At 45.2% G+C, this 10,565-nt stretch overlaps 1 protein-coding gene across 1 annotated transcript; it reads left to right on the top strand.

Annotated features, from left to right (window-relative positions):
- Positions 1-8,558: 8,558 nt before the first annotated feature.
- Positions 8,559-9,417, top strand: PERCC1 (proline and glutamate rich with coiled coil 1). Its single transcript, XM_025165795.2, has one exon. The coding sequence runs from the start codon at positions 8,581-8,583 to the stop codon at positions 9,415-9,417; it is 837 nt and encodes a 278-aa protein (XP_025021563.1). The 5' UTR covers positions 8,559-8,580.
- The last annotated feature ends 1,148 nt before the right edge of the window (positions 9,418-10,565 follow it).

The following is a 10,565-nucleotide window of genomic DNA, read 5'->3' as shown; positions in this document are numbered from 1 at the left end:
CCTTCAGCAACACACCACCCTGGATCTCCTCTCCAAGCATTAGGACCGGTGGCCAAGATTAAGAGATACTCAGCTGCTGCGGCCTTGAGTTCCCTATATGCAGGGTGCTATGCCTCAAGGATAAGGCCTTTGGCTCCTAGAGCCGAGAGAGCTCAGCTCAGTCCTAAGATGTCTTCATGTAATGCTAGGAAAGATTCTTGCCTGAAATCTCACCTGTCAATTGAAATGTGGTTCTCTTTCAGTGATGGGTTTCGTTCTGGGACACAATCTGGTTTGTTTGGTTTGAGGCAAAGCACCAACGGAACCCAACCCTTTTGGTCTATGAACCATGGTGGCCTAGCATGACATGTGAACCCACCTGATGGTAGCTTATTAAACTGACCATGGCTTCAGGCAATGGATGAATCATCTCACTCTAAGATAGCCTCCCATGGTCTTAGGAAACCCTTTCCAACTGTGAGGGTCCTCCAGATATGTGGATTTGCTGAGTATCCTGGGAGCTGAAGTTTATACATCTGAAGGAAATGCAGGTTGGGGAAAGTTCTAAGACATTCCCACAGATATTTGTCCAGTCATTGTTAGAAATAGTCTCTTAAGAAGGCCCATCAGTACTTTTCTCATATTCCCATTTTAGATCCTGGAGAATATTCTTGGAGATGGTGCTTCCTATTATTCAAGACAAGAGCTGATGTTTCTCCATTTTCCATTTTCTGTTGGACCTTAGAGTTCTGTGGCTTCAGCAGGGATTCAGCTTAAATGATTGGAGAGCTGCTTGGTTCTCTGCAAAAAAAAAATCTGTTCCCTAAGAGTCTGTTGAGGAACATGAATCTGTTGGGAATCCAAAGGTGGTGAACTCAGACTCAGCCTGTTGGGTTAACATGTGGTTGACTAGTTTGTGGCTCAGTCAATTGTGTAAATCCAGCTAGTTTAAATAATTTACCCAGTAAGAACTGGGTGTCTTCTAGAGCCATCCAACCATCCACGTGCAAGAATGAGAGTAATATGGAGAGGCTTTATATCTCTTCAATGATGGGTGAGTGATGCTCTGAAGATGCTGTAAATCACTAATGAGGAAACGGCCTTAGTATATATGTGTTGGTGTGAACGAAGGCAATAGGCATAATGGAGTAATCCATCATTCTGTTCATCACTGGTAAGGGTGCCATGCAGTCAAAGGTGGGCCATCTGTGTCACTCCAGATGCTGGTGAATGACAATCCTAACCAAAATAAGAGGAGCTAGAACTGTAATTCTGGCACATCTGGAGAGCCACCACTTCTCCCCACCTAGGGTGAATCAAATCTATCACAGAGGTGCCATCCATCTCTAATGACCCATAACAATATGATAGGGTTGGAGTAGATATTTGGGGGCCTTCTAAACCTTTTGGACATCAGCTTTTTCATCAGCCCTTGCCAAACAAGACCAAAAGCAAGGGATTATAGGAGACACATCCCTGTTCCTGTACAGTATATGTATCTGGTGGACCTTTGCTTCCAGTAGCTAATAACCGTTTAGCTTCCAGCTTTTCTTTTTTCTTTTTCTTGGAGGGGGAAATATCTGGAGCTCCAAATCATGCAACAGGTAGGACTTGAACTCAGCTCTTTTAGGCTAAGTACTGTGCCCCTGAGGTTGTCCCTTTCTTCACCCCCAATGTTTTATTTCCAACATTTGGAAATGCTAAAGTCTAACACTGGTAGACCTAGCTGCCCCCTCGAGAACATTGAACCCTGGCAGGATTGGCAAAAGTAGCCCGCTTTTAAAATCCAGTCCTTTGCGCAAAGGGACAGAAGGTCTTGTCCCCCCACTCTAGAGGTGTGTCTGGATTTCTTCCACCAGTGCCCTTTGCACAAATGACGTGCAAAACCCAGCCCCGTATGGGAGTACTTCGTCTTCTCCAAACATTGCCTCTGGCAGCCCTCCTGCCTCCTTAGCAGATATCTGGCCCATTTGCAGACTTGACAAACAGATCCGAGCCGCAGCTGATAAGGCGGTCATTGCCCCTCCAATATGCTCATCTGACGTCACCGAGGCTGCTTCTGGCTCCGTGGTGCACAAATGAACAACACTGATCTTTTAAGACCTGAGGTGTATCGAGACTCTTAGGGTCACTTTTGCATCTAGAGGAGTAGACCGTCCAAATTTTTGACATACAGATCTGGCAGCCCCTAGCTCCTCCAAAAAGTGTAGCTTTTGGAGTGGGTTTGGGTTTGGATGGGAGACCACTAGGAAACCCATTTGTTTATTTATTTAAAATATCTCAGGGGTGTAGGCTAGGCTGGGATTTTTTTAAAAAAAATCCCTGAAGAAGATCACTTCTGCACCACTGCTAAGAAAACGGTCAAGAATCTCCTGGCCAGAATTGATTCTGTCCGTCCAATCCAAACATTTAGAGGCCTGCCGAGGGTCCCACCATCCCAAAGGTACATGAGATGTGATACATGGGTTAGGTATCAGGTCTTTTCAATGATAGCCCCCACACTCCCTCCCTCCGACCCCCAAAGTTGACCTCATCCTCTTAAGTCTTATCTGGCCTCAACGGCTGTTAGGACCATTCTGCTCCAGCATCCTTTTGATTGATTGCAGATGACGACTGTTATTAAATCCTACTGTTTTTCTTATATTGTCTAGTCTGTCTTATTTCTGCATTTTTGTACACTGTGTTGCATGCTGCCCAGAGTCTTAGTTGGGGCAGTTTACAAGTATAGTAAATAAATAAATAAATACTACCCAAGCATGCTATCGACAGGAGTTGAGTGCAATGTAAGAGAACCTTGGAAGCCCATGCTGGACCTCAGGGGAGAAAAGACAGCACATGGGAGAAAAAGACACGGTGTGGGTGTCACAGCCCATGGTTCTCAGACACGGTGGGGCCCCTCCTCAGCCGGATTTCAAAAGGCTTCTGCAAGCAAGCCCTTCAGAGCCATTGAAAGGCAATGGTTCACATGCTGATTTATTCATTTCGCAGGCTGGTATGCCACCCAGTCATAGACTCCTGGCTCTGCCGGGACGTGGCCTGCTTTGCTTCAACTTAGCCACTGAAGTTTGTAAGCCAGGATTGATGGCTCAGCCGAATCTGTGAATCCAGCTGTTCAGTTCCTGGCAGCAACAGCAAGATTCGTGCCAGCAACTGAGCACCACGCATCTCTTGGGGGACGCTCTGGGCCTCCAGAAAGGGCTGAACCACAACTTCCAGCTTTCCCAGCTGTCCTTCAGCAACATTTGGGGGCATAGCTTCTCCACCCCTGTCTTTTATTAATAGTATTCTGTTGTTTTCCATGATTTATGATGCAAATGGTATCAATAAATCAGCTTGCAAAGGGAGGCATATCAGGTTGTCTGAGTCATGATTAGTATCCCATAAAGGATGGCGTTGGGGATGGTAAAAAAGGGGGGCCGGGAGAGGAAATTGCTGCTCAGTAGAATAATGGAAATAGGCCCGTTGGGGACATTGCAGCAACTGCTCTGGGGTTTCCAGAAATGTGCGAATCAGAGGATGAGGAAATGGACAGCAGTTCCTAGTCTCTGAAAGTGTCTAACAAGGAATCCCCCATTATTCTGATGGTGTAAATTAGATCTTTTTTCCTTCTCCCACCTTTCCTTTCCCCTTGTGAGAGGGAGGTGGTAGAGGACAGCTATCAAATCTGGGCGCAAAAACCTGGACAACCCCTAGGAGCAGCACATACAATCTCTTTGCTGCCATCTAGTGGCTGTTTAGGTATTTGTAGTCTTGATCTGTTTAGGTATTTGTAGCCCCAGGGGAGGGAGAATGCTTAATATCCAGCCTGAAAAAGAACTGAGATTCTTGCTTGCTCACTTCCTTGTTATGAGAGATTCTCCTTCCTTGACTCCAGCTCCTCTCCAAAAGGCAGAGTGCAACCTACTGAGAACAGGATCATAGTTGCTTATGACTGATTATTACTGATAGGTGCCTTCAAGTCAGTGTCAACTCTGAGCGATCACATAGATTTTCTCCAGGATGATCTGCCCCCAACCTGGTCCTTCAGGTCTTCCAACAGTGCACCCGTCGCCACCGTAAATGAGGGGTGCACTGTTGGAAGACCTGAAGGACCAGGTTGGGGGCAGATCATCTACCTTGCTGCTGGTTGTCCTCTTCTTCTCTTTCCCTCCATCTTTCCCAGCATTTTGGGCTTCTCAAAGAGCTGGGTCTTAGCATGGATGGATGGATGGATGGATGATGCACCACCAAATTGGTGTCGACCGTTAGCAATCAGACAGTTAGACTTTCTCCAGGATGATCTGCCCCCAACCTGGTCCTTCAGGTCTTCCAACAGTGCACCCATCAACACTGTAATTGAGTCTATCTACTGTGCTGCAAAGGATGGCTAATACTGCCATATTTTTCTTTGCAGGGTCATCACCTCCAAGTTCTCTTGGCCTCCTGGCCATGAACCTTAGCTTAGAATTTTCCACCTGGCAAATTCTAAGGGGAAAGTATCAGAAGTGGTCAGAGGTTCCCCAGGCAGGGTCAACATGTTTTGAAACATGGAACCACCTGTGTTCCACCTGGTTGTCAGGTCTGGTTTGAAGTCCTGCTTTATGCTCTTTCTTGTCCCACAGACAATCCCACTGGATATGATCTACTCAGTAGCAGCCTCTCAGCTCTAAATCCCCATTCACTCATTTGGGGTTCCTGTTATCTAGTATTATATTCCTGGTCCTAAACTTATTTTATTGTTAGAGGTTTTGAGATTGGGAGTAGCTATGCTTCAAACTATTAGTGGACTAGACAATAGGAGAAGTCTCCTTCAAGTCAAACTTCATTCTTGGTGACTTCATGGACAGATCCGTGTTGTTTTCTGGACAGCCCACAGAAGTCGTTTGCCACTGTCTTTTTCCAGGAACTTTCTTCAACTTCCCAGCTTTGCCCTGTTCTTTCCTAGTGGTCTCCCATCCAAGTGCAATCCTACTTATCTTTTTGAAGTCAGCCAAGGTTGGCTGATGCTGCAACCTAGCTATGAGAAAAGATGGGAGAATCTTTCTTCCCCCAAAGAAATTTGAAAAAATCATCCACCCCATTTTTCATAGGGGCATAATCCCTTTTCATGCCCCGCTGTAGCAGATATGGGAACGCTGATAAAACTTGAACAAGGCTTACCAGTGAGAGAGGTCAGTTTGTGAACTGGGTGCTCAACTTTTTCTCTCTTCGCAGACTTTATCTTTCTCTCCCCCCCCGATTCCAAGAAATAAACAGGCATATTTTCTTTCTCAGTTTATCTCTTTTCTCAAGAACATATCTAGAGGAGGAAAGAATCAGAATGAACAAGACAAGATCACGGCTATTTTTTAAAAGATGCTTATAGTCCTGAACTTGCATGTGTCTATCCAGCCCACATGGTCTCCGGGGTTAGTGGGTTTTTTTCTTTTTTAAGACGAACTTTTGTTATGTTAAGAGATGGTGATAAGGTATTAAAATTGTTTTTCCTTGCTGGGATGAAGGGGGAAGTTACTTCTATTTTTCTTTCCTTTTTTCCTTTTCTATGCTTTTTTCCTTTTTGGTGTTTTTCTTCTTGTATTTCGGTGTGTTTTTTTTGTAGTTTGTAGTAGTTTTTATTCTTTCTGTTTGTAATTCTTAAGAACATTATTTGGAAAAAAAGAGAAACTTTAGCACTTTTTGTAGGGTTCCACTAGGCAAGGAGAATAATTTTATCTGCTTCCTATTTCTAGGAACTGATCAATTTTGCAATCAATATGACAGCTGGAAATTCAGTTTTTTAACTTCTCAGAACTGAAAGATTCTGTTCTTATTTTGTCTTCGTTTTCTAAATTAGAGAAACTGGCGCCTTGAAATAATGTATTAGGAAAAAAGGGCTTGTCTCAAAAACCTGTTAAGGGAAGTTTTGCACAAAGCTGTATGCGTTTGGGAAAATGTGTTAAAACATCTATTAAAATCTCTATATTTTTAAAAAATATAAAATACCATTAAAATAAATTCTGTATTTTTATCCGCCTATTATTTCAAGGAAAGATTTCTCCATTCTTGGTCCCTAATGCTTTTGGGGGCGGTGGGGGGTGATACAGAGTAAAGCTTTTTTGCTTTATCAGAACCAGGGTGTTGTAAATGGGAAAACTGTCACATAGGATTGGGGGGACCCTCATTCAATTCTTTTTCAACCATGAAGAACATGGGTGACATTGGACCAGTCAGTAAATCTCAAATCATCCTACCTCACAGGATTGGTTTTTTTGGGGGGGAAACTTCCATTGCACTGGTTTATCCCCTGAGAAAAAGTGGGCTAAAATGGTGAACACAAAAAATAAACATTGCTTATTTTAACAAGTTAACAGGAAAAACAAGCAACTGCTTTTCTGAAATTCTAAAACCAACATTTATTGTGATGAATTGTGGCAATCAGAAAGTCAAGAGGGCAGCCACAGTGGTGAATTGATGCACTGCACATAAAAACCAGCAGAGCTTCGACTGCACCATCGGGGCCTCCATCTTGACTTTTTTGACCACACCTTGTGGATACCCCTGCTGTGTTCCAAAGCTTCATGTGCCTATATGAGAAACCCTTGTAGACCGAATATTCTTGTTGCCTTTCCTTCATTCTTCCCTTTTCTAATGTTTTATTATTATTTTCCTTTGCATTCTGTTTAATTGAAGACCCCCTCTTCTTTTTTAAGGCTAAAATGAAAGCCCCCCCCCCCAATATTTCTACCCTTCCAACTCTCCCCTGGTCTCAAAGGGCTGCATTGCCCGAGAAGAGACTTTTCCAACGAGAAGAACTTTGCTCCAACGCTTCTTGTTTGCTCACAAATTGTTGGATAAGCATTACTTTCTTCTGGAGATGATTCCTACTCCTGGAGTCAAAAGACCATGAAATTTAATTTTACGCCTATTTGACCAGAGTCAATTTGGTCTCCAAATCAATGTGAGAGATAAGGGTCAACGGGCGCCAGGCGGTTCAGCAGCTGGAGCTGCGGAGCTTGGAGGGAGCTCAGTGACCATAACACTTGAAAATCCCCCAGGAAGTCCACCATTAAGGTGACTCCCTATCTCCCGTCCGCTGGCTCCTTGTCGACGGTGTTCTCCGGTTGCCGGGCACTAAAGCAAACCCAAGCTTTGTTTACGGAGTCTACAGTTACAATGCAGGCTCCAAATATTTGCTAGTCGGCAGTCTTGCAGCTCCACTATAAATACTTTGGTTCCAGGTGGATGGGCGGAGAGCTGGCCGAGAAGGAGGCATAGGGGCCAACCTGCCGAGATCAGGTAAGCATCCCAAAGACTGCTGGTTACGGAGGTGGGGGGAACGGTCCTCTGGGCCCCTGGCTTCTCGCTAAGGACCACTTGGTGCAGCAAAATGAGGAGTGCTTCCTTGGTTTAATTCTTCATTAAGGAGCTAGGAAGATGTCTCCTCTTGGATCTTCTGAATAACCCCATGAGGTAGGTTGAGTGGCGAATGTTGTATTGCTCCAAGATGACCCAAGGAGCAACGAGAGAGTAGGGGTCCAGATGTGGCTGTCTTAAGACTCAAAGGTCTGGGTCATTTTCATGCTGGAGGGGGGAGAGAAGCATGTTATTTCTGAAGATGGGGCTTGAAAAGAATATGCTCCTCAAATGGAAACAGAATAGACCAGTGTTTCTCAGCCTTGGCCACTTGAAGATGTGTGGACTTCAACTCCCAGAATTCCCCCATGCTGGCTAGGGGAGTTCTGGGAATTGAAGTCCACCCATCTCAAAGTTGCTGAGGTTGAGAAACACTGCAATAAACCCTCAACATCCAGGGTGACCTGGATATAGGGAACTAGCCCATTACAGAGAAAATATAGTTCTTTCCATAATATATGTATTTTCCCTATGTAGGGAGCCCATTGGGCAACCCACGGAGGAAAAACACTGATTATTGGTGTAGTTAATGATACAAATCACTGCTTTAGGTTTCTGGCATCAAAATGGAGGTTCTTTCCCCATCTCATGCATGGTATTTTATGTCCTGTAGTGTAGACCCAGAATCCGCCAAGGGAATGCTTCTGTTCTGCGCGCTAGATGCCTCTCCAGAGGACAGGATAAATCAGCTTCCCCCTGGCATGGTGCTTTCCAGGTGTGTGGGGCTATAAGTCCCATCATCCTGCGCCACCACGGCATGGAGAAGGCTGCTATTAGCAAAGGTGAGGGATACTGGCAAATAAATCCAATCTTCCCTCTACATTTTGAATTTTTATCAAACGACACAACTTTTGCTGTAGGACTCAGGTCTTGTCTCTTCTGGGTTTGAGAGGGTTGGTTTTGATCCATTTAATGTGGCACTTCTGCCCACCTCTTCATTTACCTGGGTTTATTCAAAACCCTCCATGGGGTTGTTGTTAACATTGACCTTGTCTGAACCTCAAGAAGGCAGGATAGAAATGTTACAAACAAGCCAACTTCCTTTCTCTTTCTCGATGGCTTGATGGCTTTTCTTCAGTCTCCTGGTGTTTGCCCCTAGAAAGAGATAGTGACAGTGTTGATAGGAACTTGCCTCATTGTGTCTTCCATTTCCAGCAATTGATGCCCTCTTCTCCCTGGGTGCTTGTTCGGTCCAGAAAGTCAAGCACTTGAAGAGCAAAGGAGGAAAAAATGGCAGCTGGAGTGATCCAAACTCTAAGCAAGTTCAGGCTACCAACAGAATTCCAGCATCCATTCCTGTCCTCCATGGCTGGCCAGGAGATGGCTTTCCAATATTTATCTGGAGAAGAAGACACAGAAGAAGAAGAGGAAGATGAGGGAGAAGAAGAAGGAAGAGAAGAGATGGAACTAGTGGAAGATCTTATGAGTCCTGCCCATGAAGATGCAGCTACTGAGGCCAACCCCAGCATAAGTAACACCAAAAAAACACTGCAGCTCCTCCAGTTTGCTGAGCGCATCAGCAATGACATCCAGAGATATTTTGGCAGGAAAAACAAAGAGCAGGAAGAGGAGGAGGAGGTGGAGGAAAGTACCACCGGCAGCACCTATGAGGATTTCTGCTCCCCACCACTGTCAGGGCGAATAGTGTACTACACGGATCTGGTCAGGATTTCTCAGCGTGGGGAGAGTGAGGATGAGGAAGACTTTTCTGACCCCCACAAGCCTTTTGAGCAGCTCTGGAGACCCCTCTGCAGGAAAGATGAAAAGTTGGGCCCCCTGGCTGAACTTTTCGAATATGGTCTGTGTAGGTGTCTTCAGCGGCATCTCTCTCCTGAGAACAAGAAATTGATGAGGCTGGAGAGGAAATACGCACACGTCACCCCCATGCAGGGCAGGAAGCTCCCTCAGTCCTTTTGGAGGGAGCCCACCCTCAGCCCCATATGCACCCCCAGTGGTAACCCCCCCGATTTTAGTGATCTACTGGCTAATTGGACCTCTGAATCTGGCCAGGAGGAGCTGAATGCCAGCCGAGAGCAGCTTGGTGAGGTGGCCGGTGACGGACACTGACAAGTTGAGTGGGCTCTAAGAAATCAAACGTGGGGGAGGCAGAGTCATTTTCCCATCTTGTAGCCTTCCTTTCTCTCATCAGTTCAGTGTGTACATTTGTAAATGCATATTCAGGGAATATGTTGGTCTCCTCCAGTATTTTCCCCTCCCAGGGAAGCAGACAAGAGGCTGGGAATCTATGGCATTCCAGATTTTGCTTTAATTACCTCCCAAAGCATCTTCCGGCTGGTCCGGTCAATGCTGAAGGATGCCTATAAATCCAACATTTTTAGGGGAGGAGGCACAAGTTGCTTACACAGGAAACATGACTTTGAGTGATGATTCTGGGCAGCAGTGGAAATCATGGTTGGGATTTGGTGAGATGGATGTGAGAAGACATTGGGAACTGAAGATGAAGCTTAGAAGGTCTAATTTCGGGGATAGGCTTTCAGATAGATCTCAGCCCTTAGCGGCAGATCTGGAGACAGACAGACAGAGATGTGTCTAAGGACATGTTTGCAATATAGTACAGTTTGGGTCCCAGGAAGTATCTCAGAGCCATGAACAAAAGCTCCAGAGGCCCCTCTCCCACCCACCCACCCAAAAACCCCCTGCACTGTGTTTTTTAATGTGACAGAAAGGGAAAATATGAAAAATACATCTCAGGATTTGGCAGCATCTGGGTGACCTCCTCTGAGCTCAGAAACTAAGCAGGGAGAGAGTTGTTTCATACTGGTTGAAAGACTACCAGGGAATCCTAAGACTGTATTCTAGGAAGTAAAAGACATCCCTCAAGAAAGCGATGTCCAAACACTTCTATTCTGCTGCCAAGAAAACAACATGGATGTGTCCATGAAGTCACCAGGAGTTGGGTGCAGCTCAAGGGCATCTTGAAGACAGGGGGAACCATCATAATAACGCATGCAATTGCTTTTTCATTAAGTGTCAAACTAAATCAAATGCAGCTATTCTCCTGGCCCTCCCCATTTCTTGGCCCCGGCCACCTCAACTTTATGTGGTTCATGATCCTCACCCATCTAGAACCTGAGCATCTCCAAGATAAGGTAGCCCAATCTGAATTAAATCAGCCACAATGAATATCACATAGACAGGTATCTCAATGACTTAAGTTTTAATTCAATCAATCTGAAGGCGAGTTCAGTGACATC

Source organism: Python bivittatus, unplaced genomic scaffold, assembly GCF_059951505.1.
Source record: "Python bivittatus isolate LINGU-HERP-01145 unplaced genomic scaffold, Pbiv_v1 ctg000640_np1212, whole genome shotgun sequence".
Taxonomy (NCBI): Eukaryota; Metazoa; Chordata; class Lepidosauria; order Squamata; family Pythonidae; genus Python; species Python bivittatus.
The sequence above is the reverse complement of the archived record's forward strand: the minus strand, read 5'-3'. Positions and strand labels throughout refer to the sequence as shown.

What these genes read in the sequence shown, in the direction of transcription:
- PERCC1 (XM_025165795.2), top strand. Translation starts at nt 8,581, where the DNA reads ATGGCAGCTGGAGTGATCCAAACTCTAAGCAAGTTCAGGCTACCAACA.